This window comes from Haliotis asinina, chromosome 3 (genome assembly GCF_037392515.1).
Source record: "Haliotis asinina isolate JCU_RB_2024 chromosome 3, JCU_Hal_asi_v2, whole genome shotgun sequence".
In the NCBI taxonomy this organism is placed as follows: domain Eukaryota; kingdom Metazoa; phylum Mollusca; class Gastropoda; order Lepetellida; family Haliotidae; genus Haliotis; species Haliotis asinina.
Window position 1 is genome coordinate 40,361,196 of NC_090282.1, and position 15,535 is coordinate 40,376,730.

General features: G+C 41.8%; 1 protein-coding gene across 1 annotated transcript in view; it reads left to right on the top strand.

Annotated features, from left to right (window-relative positions):
• Nucleotides 1-359: 359 nt before the first annotated feature.
• LOC137277999 (aquaporin AQPAe.a-like) overlaps nt 360-15,535 on the top strand; it is a 43,128-nt gene continuing 27,952 nt past the window's right edge. The window contains exon 1 of the mRNA XM_067810028.1: nt 360-652. Coding sequence (XP_067666129.1) covers nt 455-652 — 198 coding nt within the window. The 5' untranslated portion in view covers nt 360-454. The remainder of the gene's footprint in view (nt 653-15,535) is intronic.

Below are 15,535 nucleotides of genomic sequence, written 5' to 3' on the forward strand. Positions count from 1 at the left end.
AAATGTTATAATACAATATTTAATGAACATAACTATGAGAATCATAATCTCATTAACATTATTTGCTTTCAACGAAATGGCACATCTAATCTTTTACGAAGTGCCGCCACAAATATCCAAACCGTTACTTTTCAATAAATCATTCTTCATTAACCCTCAGTCCCAGCTAGACAAATACCTTACAAAGACAAACGTATTTGGTCAACAGTGTATCAAATCTGATGGCCTTAGTAACGCCACTGACCCACAGGGCAACGTGTAGCACAACGCCAGTACTTCTTATGAATGAGAGTAACTGTCGCAGCAGTCACGTGACACTTGTGACCAATATAAATACTTGTCAAACGTTTCGCACGAGCAATAGATGCTGCTTGCTCGCCTTGTGTCGTCTGCTCGAACGCAGTGGTTGTTCTTCCCAGCAATTAGGCCTTTGCTCATCGGATAATCATTCACCATGGAGGGTTATTTCATGTATGTTGCCAACAAAATTGAGTCAATAAGGTTCGGACCCGGAGCAGCTGGAAAATTATTTGATTTGCGAGAGGTGAAGTCTTTTTCGTTTTGGAGAGCAGTTTTAGCTGAATTTTTGGGGACATTAATGTTCGTGTTTATTGGATGTGCGTCTGCGATTTTCGACAACGATAAAGTCAAGGTAGGTGGAGTGTTTATTCGTTTTTTGTAAGTCTTGTGCACGTACGTTTATAGGTCAGCTGCGATGCCTTACCTGTGCTGGTAATGGCAACGCGAACTTAAAGATTCGTCGAAAGTCTGTGTGTCCCGACAAGACACAGATCGATAATTCCCCTCATCACGAGAAAAGCTCGCTAATCCATCCTCAAAAGTATTCGTATATGAAGCGTACAGGTACAGTTCTACAGTTTCCTGCACTATCGATAATAACTCTCTATTTTCTGAACAGTCTTGTCATGGGGGTTGTTTGGGGAGACGTTTAAAATCCATGAACAGTAATGTTAAAAGACGAAGCACTGTGCTGTTTGGCTTCATAGCGCGTGTAACAAGAACCATTTCAAGTGAAATTCCAAGGTCAACAATAGACGGAAACCTGCTTTCCTGGGCTTTACAGTCGGGTGTAGAGTATGTACATACTAGTATATGCAGACTCTCCATATACACGGAACGTTATTACTTTCTACCAATCATGCATTGTTTACCTTTTTTCCCGAAACGGTTATGTCCGGATAATGGAGGTTTCGCATTGTATAGACGTGGTAATTTGTCATAACCATGCAGCCTGTCTCACTCTCTATTGATCTGTCATTCTCTTGCCTTGTTTAGGGAGTTTAAGCTCTGGTTTGTGAATGTTGTGTCCTGTTTAGATTCGAACATTACTTACAACAACGTTCCATACAAAAGAGAAGGTATGACATGTACCGAATGAAAAAATCTGAAATATGATTGGAAGGCATTTTCAAAGAATGATACACACATATATTGTACTACATTCTGTGATAATGGGTTATTGTTTAAAAAGAAGTTATGCAGTACTGTTTGGTAGGTCGAGATTGTAAATAACACAGGCTGCAATACTATTTGAAGCGTCGTTTAACTCACTCACTCACTCACTCACTCACTCACGCGTATCCAAGATATTAAACTGATCAGTTCCTGTTTCACGACTGTGTGTAGATCGACGGGTGAATGTTGATTATGTTTTGCTACTAACTCACTCTCACTGCAAGATGTCACGAAAAGGCACACACACACACACACACACACACACACACACACACACACACACACACAGAGAGAATGCATGTGATTTCTCCGCAGGCTCCAAACAAAGTCTTCCAGTGAATTATTACTATTAGAAAGTCCAATTATATTATTCGAAAGACAAATATGAGGTTCACCCCGTCATATGATATTAATTGCCGGTATGAATGTCACTGACACATATGATATATTCCAGTTTATATCTGATTTACAAGTTTAATTTAAAGTTTTACGGAAAACTAAAACGCAGGAATGTCTCGAAGCATTAAGTAATTTTTGACAAACCGAAGTGTCGTATTTCAAAGATGCCAAACACAGAATACTAGTGTACATATATGGGTCACATTCACTTGTGGTGTGCACAGATTTTGACAGAGGCTTGTGTGACTTCTCCTCTATAAACGTCTTTGTAACTGGATCCTGAACAAATCGGCAATGGCTCCTTCGCATTGCCGGCGTAATGTCTTACGAATATGTGGCGTTCCCCTGCCACGACTATACTTGCTGAGGTCACGAAATATAAACATGGTGTTGATGCTGAATGTGTGACAGATGTCTCTAATGATGTCACTGTGTTTATTGTTTAGCTCCAGACTCGGCAATATGCCTAGTGTCATAACACGGCAGTCATATATCCGAGTCTGATCTACTCAATCCAGTGATTGACATCATGAGTATCCATCTGCGCACCAGGATACGATGACGTACATAGACCAAGTCAGCGAGCCTGATAACCCCCATCAGTCCACACTGACGACTTTCATAGGTGCAGAAAACCAATCTTTACTCGGATCTTCAACGTGAAAAGCAAAAATCCATAAAGCAATAAAAACGGTCGTCCGACTAATGACCACATCAGTGGAATAGGGATGTGTACATGTTTTTGTTACTCATTATCTCTCTAGGCGAATGGGCAGTCTAGTGGTTAAAGCGTCGGATCGTCACGCAGGGTCGAATCCCCACGTGGGTAAACTTTGCGAAACCTATTTCTAGTGTCCTCCGCCGTGATATTGCAGCAATATTGCCAAAAGCGTAGAACTGAACTCACACTGAATGATCTAAAACGAAGGTGTGTTTTTGTTTGTTCTCATTTGTCTAACGATTTGTGCCCCTTAGCCATGAAAGGATTCGCTGGTCAGTGGTTGAAATCCCTCAATATGAACTGTTGATGTGACGACGACCACGTGTACTATAAATTAATCCTCAAACATGTCACCAAGGCATCAGGCCTCCTTGCTTATTGTAACAAATAACACAAATGCTCCTTAAGTTGTCTCTAAACAAGAAATGTGGGACAAGCGTTGGGCGAAATGTTATGATGTCCTGTTCTGGAAGCAACTGACAGTTGTTGCGCCTGGTGCGTCATGTCAGAACACTCGCTCTAGCTGTCCGCGAGACGTATATGTCAATTAGCATTGTGATATGGGCCCCGAGGCAGAATAACGAGGACGGCCACGCCAAACCTCGGTCCCATTTCAAGATCATCGTAACAATAAGACGTCTCGTAGACATACGACAGTCCTAGCGTTTCGAGAGCTTTGTTAAACGACACTAACATATAAAGGTTTGTTTCGGGTGGGGAAAACCCTTCGAGTTTCTTTTCTTTTCCTTGTTTGTATTCATTTTGGTGCCGAAACCGAAATTTTCTATGATGCACATTCCAAACCCATTGTCGAAACAACCCTGTAATGTAAAGTGCACTTTATGATTTTTAATTACCCTAAGACTTGTTCCCAAACTGTAAATCTTTACTTGCATCTAATCTTTCGATTAAAATTGGATATTTAGCAGAGGCTATGAGTATATACAGGCAAAGCAATACAGTATCAGCAACAAATACAGTGAATGAACCATCGTGATTTTTTACCAACGCTTATAAAAATATATTTCCCAAAGAAAAGATTTACTGAATTCATTCAAGAGCCTAGTGGCTAAGGCTTTCTCTCGTCACGATGAAGACATGGGTTCGATTCCCTACACGGGTACAATGTGTGAAGATCATTTCTGGTGTCCCCGCCTTGTTATTGCTTACATATTACTAAAAGCGGCGAAAAACCCAACTCACTTACTCAGTTCAGCGACTGACTTTTATCAAAATGTTTGAAGGCGTGAATGGTAGCTTCACATTACCGACTAACACGATTTCGCCGCTGTATTGACATTATCTCAAACCAGCACCGATCGCCTTTCAGTTCAACATCCGATCAAGCAATATAAATTGATGCGGTAATGTACGGCCACGAATACTTATGGTCAGTTTATAACGTGCAATACGATTGTGTCGTATAGGTGTACTGTCTCAAGGTTGTGTAGGGGCGATAACTGGTGTGCTTATGACTAGTCGACCTATTCATGGCCAAGTTCGTCCTTAATGCACACCACGAGGAGTAGTATGGGTTATTCTGTCAATATTAGCCATAACAAGCCTATAAACCCGATTATCAGTGTTGTTTCACAGTGTGTAAATAAGTGCTATCACATAACGTCACCAGGTCGTTAAAAGTAGCACACGTACCTTTACGTTAACTAACCCGTGCTGTTACCTGCGTAGCAGCTCGGAACTCGCCGGTGGGAACACGAGTCAATATTGTGTTGATTAACCCCGAACATACACACGGACTCAGGAGTATTAATTACATAGTCTTAACATGGGAAAATTGTTCTGTGTCTGATGTCAAATATTTGAGAATTTCGGGCAGGAGGCATTTTTCCCTACACTGCGGTCTCCTTTCAGACTGCCTTTAAGCCAGAATTGACCTATTTGACGACGCGGGGTTAGCCGTACCTTGTTATAAACTTAGGTTAAAGTGTAGTTACGATTGTTGTGTGTTTTCTGTTTTGTATCAGCGGCATGACTATCGTAAGTGAATGTTCGAACATCGGAGTGACGACAGTCGAAACACTAAGAACGCGGCCATTGGGGATGGCAGAATGACATCGGTTAGGACTGTGGTATGTGGCAGGTCGTCAGTTCCAGTCGCATCCAGTTATGCCTCACTTTATCGCGGTCTACAAGTCAGAGGGCTAGTGTGTGCGTGTACGTGTGCGTGTACGTGTGTGCATGCAGGGGTGGTGGGAGGAATGAGAAGTCTCGGGTGTAATAGGTTGCCACTTCTCTCCATTAGCCATGGAAGCCAATTTTATCGGATGTCACGGTTTACCGACGAGATTGGTTAATGCTCATGCTTTCAGCCATTGATTTCCCTCGTCCTGTATCCATATTTTACAAGCTGTCATAGTGTTGCGGAAATATCGCTGACTGTGGTGTATAACTGTATTTATTCACTCAGTGATTTAGGACTCCTATACTTCATCATAGACGGAGTCTGGGGTCGGGAAATTGGCTGAATGCATGACATCGTACCTCGGCAGGTTGGATCGATGTTCATGACATCAGTCAGTGGTTTGTATATTCTGTTATTTGCAGACCCTGAACACACTGCTTGACAATGGCTGAGTCTACCAGAGAGACAGAAGTTGATTCAATATTACAGGCCATATTACAGACTGATTGTATTGTTATATTTATACATTGCACAGTCACGTGGAAATATAAATATACATACATATATTACCGTCCATATATATTGTTTAGGAATATTGATACAGATATTGTTATATTGATATTTCTTGAGCTGAACAGATTGTTCATTCGTTGTTTTCATTTGATAAATCAACCGTTACACACCAATAGAAGGACACCTGTAATTTTGATGGATAGAAGGACAAAATGTGGAAGAGCATTGTATGTAAAGTATAATTTACCCGGCATGAGCACGTGAATTTTCGATTTGTGTGATTATAATAAGCTATACTGCTTAGGCGCGTTGTACTTGGGCCAGGGTAGACAAACAAGAACTATGTTTGTGTAGGTGTGTCCGCATGAGCGGCCATTTTGTCCACACGGACCGGATTGTTGTCGGCCCTTTAAACTAGCAAACTCCTCTGCTCGAATCTACAACAGCAGGCGGGGAAGGGATGGGGCAGGGACTTTTGATAGGTGAGTTCAGATCCCAGGCAGCAAGTTAGATGACATACCAAGGCCAGTCCCTCTGTTGAGGGTCATCTGATACTGCCCTACAATTGCTCTAGTCGTGCTGAATACTACTGGTACAAATATTATACAAATGGCGTCATTCAAAAGGTGACGCCCACCTAATAACCAGTTCGGAGGGAGGTACCTTCTAGTACTGTAGCTTAATTCACATATTTCATTATCGAAAGGGCATGTTAAAATATTCATATAGCTGTAATGTTCTGGGTGAAACGTTGCAAAATACCCTCAAGGAAAACGATTTCTTATCAACACGTTGTTAGACGGTACGTAGCAAGGGCCCTCATACATAACTGAAAAACGCACTCTAGCACGAGGGAGGAGATATTTCTTGACATATACTTTTAAAATGTAAAAGGGCATGTTTTTCAATAAAGAATGGATAAACTGTTTTGGAAAATTACGACATCCCAGATGAATTTGGTAATTCTGTTTGATACAGCGACCATCTCTAATTCTAGCGTGATTTCTGTCTTCTATAAATTCTTTGTGAATCCTCTCTTCTGTCAGTCCACCCTGAATCCGTCATTCTGTAAATTTGTCCCTAAGAGCCCCTTCATGAAATCCATCCTGAATCGTTCATCCTCTAAATCCACACCACGTATACTCGCTTTTCTAAATCCACCCGAATCCTCCCCTCCCTAAATCTGTCATGAAGCGCTCTTTCCCCGAATCCTCCTTCCCTAATCCATCCCGAATCCTCCCCGCTCTAAATCCGTCCTGAATCGTTCTTTCTCTAAATCCACCCTGAATAGTCCTTTTCAAACTCCGTCCTGCACAGTGGTTCTCCTCGAGATTCTCCTCAATTCAGACCTAAACTGCGAGCTGTCAACATTGCTATTATTTTGGGTGGTTTGGGCAATATCCACTCTGAGGAGTTGTGTATTGGTATTCACCCAGAGGCTACATATACAACTCGCTCAACGTATGTGTTATGTCTTTAGAATGACTTGCTATCACCTCTCACGGGTGCTCTTCTTTTCAAATGTCGACATTACCAGTTTCATTTACAGCTCGCCTTCGACGCCCATGTGTTAAACGTTTCGCCTTTTTAAGTATGTTTGGGGAGCATTATGCAGGATGCCGATGAATAGGTATCAATGCAACACAGTTGACAAAGGATTGGTGGTGCGCAAACCGTTCAATATATTGTGATAACAGCTTTGCTGAATAGAATATGCTATTTTACCGACGTGCTATTTCATGAAAAACGATGTATGGTGATGGAATGAAAGTATGCCTCACTTACAGATGGGTTAGTGAGCAAGCGAGTTAGTGGGTGCTTTAAATTTCGCTTAGGATAGAATCTTAGTATTTCGTCTTGTCTGATTGCTGTGTGAGGAAAGCTGGAAGTGATGCAGGTTATAGGTGTTTACCGCTTTGGTGACGCTCGTTCAGACTCAATTATCAGCTGCTGACAAACCAAGAAGTGCACTACTATAAGTGTAACGCTATTATTCAGGGCATTATCGTTTGCAGGTGCCCGACATATTTCATTAACTGTGCGACAAGGGGGATAATTCTATCCAATTTAGCGGTAAGGAGAAATATTTGATATGAAACGAAAATCATGGACTCATGCCATGCAAAGGGGATACAGTTCTGCATAGTGAAGGGTGGTGTCTTTGACCATTGGACGCCACTCCTGTACAGAGGCATTGTGAACTGTTTAACACCGTCATCACCAACCTTGAGTTACAGTAATTCCCAAAGTCAGGATTGTCACCGTCAACCTTGAGTTACAGTAAATCCCAAATTAGGACCGTCATCACCAACCTTGAGTTACAGGAATACCCAAATTAGGACCGTCATCACCAACCTTGAGTTACAGGAATTCCCAAAGTTTGCGTAGCCTAGTCCGTGGGAACTAGTGGTAAGAATATAGGACCGTCCCCAGTAACCTACGTTTGTTGTCAGAGGCAACGAAATGAATCAGGTGGTCAGGTCAGCTATTCTCGAAACGTTCGTAGCCCTACGAACTTCTTAAGCCCATTCTTAACACACTGACTACGATCAAAGTTAAGAATTCTTAGGGCTACGTACGTTTCGAGAATAAGGGCCCAGTTTCACAAAGATGTCGAAGCGTTACGACTGCCGTACGTCTAGGAGGTACGGCAGTCGTTGCGCTACGATAGTTTTGAGAAACGGGGCCCAGCCAGTCGTCATAAGTGCTGTACGACTCACTGTACAGGCTTGCGTGGCCAGAAACTAGTAATCTTAATGAATCCAGATTCATTTTAATGGTGTTTTTGTTTTGGGTTCGTCAGCACCGTGCTAGTGCATACGTGTTTCACATCCAGCTGACACACGGTGATATTGGCTGACTGTATGTGATCGCTTGTAATGAAGTCAGTGAGTGAACTGCATGTTTGAGACATGATTATTTACATTCCATTGTCTGGGGGTGGGGGGTGGGGGATGGGGGGACTATTACTGATTTATCTGTAACCAAGAAACAAATCTTTGCTTGGCCTAATGGCCATAGTAGCTACCTGCACAGATTTGAATATAACAGAATAGAATGTACAGCTTGCGGGGTCGATATTGTCTACGATCGAGATCTTCGATCATTCCTTTGTTCCTTGTACTCTTACCATCTTCGATCTGCGATAACATGGGTGTCTGTAGTCACTGTGCGAAATAGCCACTGGTCCGCTAGGCCTGATAGAAATGTTTGTCATATTAGCTGATTAATGTTGAAACCCGTGTCTACATTCAAATTTCGGGCTAGTGAAATATTGTTTGGCTTAGTAACATTTCGCAATGGTTAGTCCGACTGGCAAGCAATGTTTGGAATTGCTTTTTCGCGCACAGGTCCACAGTAGATCAGGTTACGCTAACCTCTTTGAGGACAACGGGTATCATCACTGTGTATAGTGATTCATTAATACACAATGTGTTTCGGCTGCCTTATGTTATGATAGTGAACATGTTTTGTCGTTTTTTCAACATTTACGTTGGCCGTAATAAAGGAAATACTTGTCAAAATATGAATATCGTTGATTTGACTATGGGGGGTGGGGTGTGGGGTGTGGGGTGTGGGGTGTGAGGGAATCTTCCTTTCTTGTCCCTGTTCGTGGCAAGCCACAGGCAATTGATTCTTGATGTGCGTAATGTGTGGGGACGAATCCAACAAACACGGATCTCTCTGCTTGGCTTGTGTGTAAGGTCAAAGATCGCTGACCTATATACGCTTTGTATTTACCAGCAAACATGTACAGTAGGGCTGTTACGATTCACTCGGGCAGCGAAAGAAACTTTTCAAAATGTTCACTTGGGCATAGGAACAAGTGAGATTACTTCACTGGTCCAAATTAACATTCGTTGATTATCTTAGCAGAAATTTCAATGGCCACTGCAAAAAAAAAACCAAAAAAAAAACTACATTTGGTGGTCTATGTGATTTTTACTAGTCACTGTACGTTATTGAATCAGCTTTACAGTGTTGTGATCACTGGACATAGGTACAGTGTGTGAAATAGTTTGCCGGAATGTTACTGGCCCAAACAATAATTCAATACTAAAAAAGTAATATAATAAACATTTCTATCAGGCCATAATCGTGCATGATTTACAATTGTATCATAACTTAACAGATCTTAGAGTGATATATTTACAAAATGACCTCATAAAAACTCATTAGCCAGTCGGGCGAGTGACTGTGGCGATTCGATGGCCTGATTAGATTTTTACTAGTCATGGGCAAGCGGGCCGGTGGCTATGTCGCACAATGCACAGGCGTGATAAATTGAGCATGGTCAAACATGTACAGTTTGTTTTGTAATTGTCTCACTGAACATACTGAATAATGCACCAGCCGCTAAATGTATTCGTTACCGGTCACGTCAATCTCAAGACACCTCAATTGCACGATTCCAACAAAAATAGTCTCGTGTTTGTGAATCTGGAGAGTGCACCGTTCTTTGAAGACTTCTCGTTGTACACTTCAACCAGCCCAGGGACTTGGCTAGCTATTCTCGAAACGTTCGTAGCCTTACGAACTTCTTAAACCCATTCTTAACATATTGGCTACGAACAAAGTTAAGAATAAGGGCCCAGTTTCACAAAGATGTCGAAGCGTTACGACTGTCGTACGTCTAGGAGGTACGGCAGTCGTTACGCTACGATAGTTTTGAGAAACGGGGCCCAGCCAGTCGTCATAAGTGCTGTACGACTCATTGTACAGGCTTGCGTGGCCAGAAACTAGTACTCTTAATGATTCATTTTAATGGTGTTTTTTGGTTCGTCAGCACCGTGCTAGTGCATACGTGTTTCACATCCAGCTGACACACAGTGATGTGACATGCATACTGTTCATAGCACCGTTAAACTCAAAACACTCACTTTAGTCATTCCTGCCACCCGTGTAGATCCAGCTTGGGTAACTGGTTTTAGAAACAGGACTAACTGGACAGGATGGTCACCCTCACTCACAATTGGCTGAAATACTACTATGTCGTCATGCTGCACTTCCGAAGACTGTGAGGTCAATAACTGGATATTCTGGCCGACTCGGTATTTATCGCTTATATAGCTAGGATAATGCAGAGTGCGGCGTTCAACAACTAACTCAATTCTGCAGATTTCATTCGCCATTTAGCCTTGCTGTGATATCACTCACTCGGTCACTTAGTTACAAATACATGTATATAGTTGGGTCTTCGATGGACTGTTAGCCCCACAGTCTGTGAAATAGTGATCAGAACATTTACCTAAAGTCATTCGGATAAGGTCAGTACCATGTCTTTACGATGATTGATGTTAATATCACCATTATAGTCGCGTCATAATGCTTGGTTTCATCAGCAGCATATGATTATGACGTAAGGAACTATTGTTCTATACCTTTGATGGGACTGAGCTGGATTACGGAGTGTCTTGTCTTTAGCGGTAGTGCTGTGATTGAAATTGGTGGTTGGATATTGATTGTTCAGCAAAATATGGATTCCTATGTGACTGAAGTAATTCTTTATTGTGAAGTCCGTCACCCACTCGCCCCACCTTCAGATCTGAAACATTGAATCTAGTCTAACGGTTGATGTTTAACTATACCCTACTAACGTCCCCGATTGTTCCCACCTCAATCCCTGACGTCTGATCAGACATTTCCTGTGCCCTGCACGTGCTCTGGTGTTTGAGTGACGAGACCTCGCCACCCAGTGCACAATGAGACAAGAGTTCGGAGTTTGTGGGGCAAAGAAATGTGTTTGCTTAGGCTCAGCGGGCTTAGGTCTGTGTTCTCAAGACGTTACCACTGTTAACAGCAAGGGCTCTGAATAAGGGGATCTGAATGAAGGTCATGTTAGCAAGGACTTAGACAGTATACGCTCGTTCTGTCTTTAGACAAGACCCCAGAGATGAAATTCTCTTGTAACCGATCTATTAAACTCTCTGTCGTATACTCTTCCATTTTTACATAATACACTTGACCACAATGTGTCCTAAAAGCTCAATAGGGTGATATTTTGATGAAAGAAACGGTTGCCTTGTTGTCAATAGATTGTTTTCTCTGACCCACTGCGGCTATTTTCAGGTAGCGCGACAATCGGTTTAATCCTTGTGACAATACAATTAAACTGCAGAGGATTTAAAAAACGTATTTCAGTTCCGAAATCAGGAACGTTTTGTTTCACCGTTGGAGTCGCAGTCTGGGAACTAAGTGCTCGACGTTTGATTCAGGATAGATCAAAGCTCAAACGGACTTTTTTGTGTCCGGCGAAACTGATTCAAACAAAACAACGATTTACCTTGGAAATTTAAAACGTTTACGCCAGAGAAAGCCCGTGTACCGATACAGGTGACAAGCCTTTAATCCAAGAAATAAAGAATGAATTAATAAAATCAATTCTTAAACATTTATCAACCAATAATTCTTAAACATTTACAGAACAAAATTCTAATGGAACCGAAACAAATGTTTAATTTCGAAAATTAAACGATCTGGGAACATGTTTTGACTTGAGTCCGACGCCTCTGTGATGCATTCTTTAATGGCTGGACTAAGGGCTGAGTTGGATCCCTGGATTAGATATAAGCGAGGGTTGTGTTTTGTGTTGTAGGAGCTGTAGGTGGGTTGGGATAAGACTGAGTGAATTTAGTTTTATGCCGCTCATGTTCCAACGATATCACGATGGGGAACACCAGAAATGGGGTAGGTGGTATATGATAATACATGGATATGATGCCTACGGGGCGTGAGAGATTTAATCACTAATGGAATACATTAATGGATCAGTTCATTAATGTGTGTCGTAAGCTCCATACACTCACTACTTGCTAGTGAGCAATAACTTTATCGCTGCGTGTAATGGATCGGTGTAGACTTGATTTTATTTTGATTTTACAAGTTTGGGTGTGTGAGTGGGTTAGGCTTTACGCCGCTTCTAGCAATATTCCAGCAATATCACGGCGGGGGACACCAGAAATGGGCCTCACACATTGTACCCATGTGGGGAATTGAACCCAGGTCTTCGTCATGCCGAGCAACCGCTTCAAACACATTTAACCAACGCCCCACTTTCCGGCTGGTATCAAGATCAAATTCTTAGTAATCACATTATACATGGTAAACCTAGGTTGTAACAAAGTCAAAGCGACCGTTCATTATTATAATAGTTTTAGCCGTTATACGCATTTTCGACTAAAAACAAGCCATACTCACTCCATGCAATGGCATGATGGACGCATGATATCCGTATGTTCGTCATTATTGATCATATATAGGTATATAAACATCCATAGGTGGGGATATGTATGAACTTCACAGAAAGACGTCAGAATCTGTGTTTACACATCAATGATTGGCATCGGCGAAACTGTCACCACCGAGAGTGAAGCACCAGTTTATTGTTTATGTAAACGCTGTGGTAACGATTAGGTGAGACTTCTACTGTTAACTACCTGTGCAAAGATGCCAGGACGGTTATACCTACTAAATGGTACGTCAAGGAGCCTTTGTGCACGAGTAGTCATTCGGTGTAATGCATCTTGTTATGACTGTGTCGTAATTACCTGCAGCGATCCCGAAATTAGTTTGATGGATGTCAATTGTTACAAAGTTTTCGTGTGATCGAAACTTGGTAACGATTTCCAGAGGGTCGTTCGGTACTATAATTGGGTGTCAAACCGTTTCACTACCTTCAGGAATGTGGCATTAATAGGAGACATGTGAATGGCTCTGAGAAGATGGTAATCATGTCTGTGTAACTATCTCGATCCCCAGGGAGGCGAAAACCTGGTGGGATTCCCAGTATTTAGACCCGATTCCAAATCCACTTGAGATCCCCAGTATTTACACGCGTTTCAAAACCCGGATAGGTTTCCTACTATTTAGACGTGATTTAAAACCCGGGTGGTATTCTCAATATTTAGAGGTGATTCAAAACCCGGGTGGGATTTCCAGTATTTAGACATGATTTAAAACCCGGGTGGTATTCTCAATATTTAGAGGTGATTCAAAACCCGGGTGGGATTTCCAGTATTAAGAAGTGAGTCGAAGGCCCGGTCGGATATTCCAAGTATTTAGAAGTGAAACGGAACCCAGGTGGGTAATCCCAGTATTTAGAAGTGAATCGAAACCCGGGGCTCAGTTCCCAATGCTAGTATTCAGACATGACTGAATCCCACATGGGAATCCCAGCACTTCGACGTTAGTCGAGGCACCGGGCATTGTGACTATTACTATTCCGTAACGCGAAGATCTGCGTTCGAGTGTCAGTACTTAGATCTTAAGTCGAGCAATGGATTTCCATCCACGATTTTTAGACCCTGTTAGATTTCACGAACCCCCATCCCACAAATCTATTAAACATCGCTTATCGTGGTTACAGTTTTTTAAGTGGACATTTATACCTTTACATTCCCTGTTGGAGACGGTTACAAGGGGACTATAGTGCCAGACACTGAGTCTTTGGCAATGAACGCTTTTGATGACAGATGTGATAGTTCAGTTACTTCTGAATGCATTGTTTAATTGACAACACGTTATATACCATAGAACGAAACAATTGTCACGATTCACACATATATTTAAACAAGACATTTAATGTGGAAGTAGAATATATTCTTTGCAATGGAATTCGAACATATAAACCTTAATTCTCATCAAAAATAGGGTAATGTGATGTATATCATCCACTTGAAATCTCACTCATATGGTTATGCCGCTGGCATGTGAATGTGCCTGTAGACGAATGGTGGGTCATTGACAATTCATTAAGCAACATAGTGAAGCTGTAGAACGAGGTATGGAAACCATGGAGTATGACCCACTCATGACATAACAATACCCGCAACTATATACCTACACATCACGAGCGTCACGCAGTAGCCTTCAGAGACTGACCGTCGTCACGATCAATGGTTAAGTTTTATTTGCAGATTTTCTCTGTCAACAGGATTTATAAACGCAGCCTGCACGATTTCCATGACGTGTCCATTCACCAGAGATGTCGTATACGTTACCCTTATAGTATGTCCTAAGACACAGGAGAGTGAGAGAGTGAGTGTGTGAGTGCAAGTCTCAGGCGAACCTGGGTGACTGTCTTCTCGAATACTGATTCATGCAAGTGACTGACTTACGTACTATCACCCTCATCTACAACGTATGTGTAATACGCATGACCTACACGTACGTATTGTGTCGTACAGCTGACTGAGACTGGTTGGACAACCCACGACTTCCATTATTTTAATTAACATAGTGTTTACTCTAAGCAGAAAAATATATAAAATATATATAAATATGTTTATATGTTTGTTTAGACTTACTTGGGATATCAGATAATGTGCGCGTGATGGCATGTTTGAAGCCAAATGCTCATGAATGAGGCAATGATATTAAGAGGCCATGTAAGTTGTGTTTGGCATTGCATTTAGCAGTATTCACGCTGTAGTACGAGGTGTGGACATAATCGAGTATGACCCAAACAGGCCATTGGTTGAAAATTCGTGCAGTGATCAACAATTCGAGTCCATTTTGTGGTCAGTGGAACTCGTGAAAGAGGAATATGTTTTGGTTAGAATGGCAAGTGTATTTTGTTGAATGACGCATTCAACAATATTCCATGTGTATGGCGGCGGTCTGTATATGTTCGGGTGATCAACAGCATGAGCATCGATCTACGCATTTCGGAAACGATGATGTGATTTTGTGTGTAAAAAAAGTCAACGAGTCCGACCAGTTGATCCCGTTAGTATCCTCTTACGACAAACATGGTAGTCTATAACTGACAGCGTGAAACGGGTCAGAACTGAAGAAATTATGTCGGTGCTATAAGAAAATAAACAAGGGAAAGGACGTGTGCTGTGTATGAATTCGCGCACTGTTACGATAAACTGTATCAATATATGAGCAAATACATACACAGAACACGACCTTTCCCCTGTTCGGAGTCTTTTTAATTATTTAAATGCTATGGATTAGATATAAGATTTCCCTTTGTGCCATGAAATATTTACCATATTATACTCGGCGATAAGTCCTGCCCCCAAGGGAGGTTACTTTTATCTACCAAAGATGATACACAAATGTATTGCATATTAATAAAACACCTTTAATGCTCCACGTGTGTTTTAAGGTTCATTTGTATCCCGCCAGCACGGACAATTTATCATGCCGGTATTCCGAAAAGAATGACCGTAAATTAAGAAAACTAGGCCGAGCTATTCTCCCACGTCGGAGAGTACCGAAAGAACCTTTTCAGGATTGTAGATGGTGTGACAATTTGGAAGTTCGAATAAAAAGTG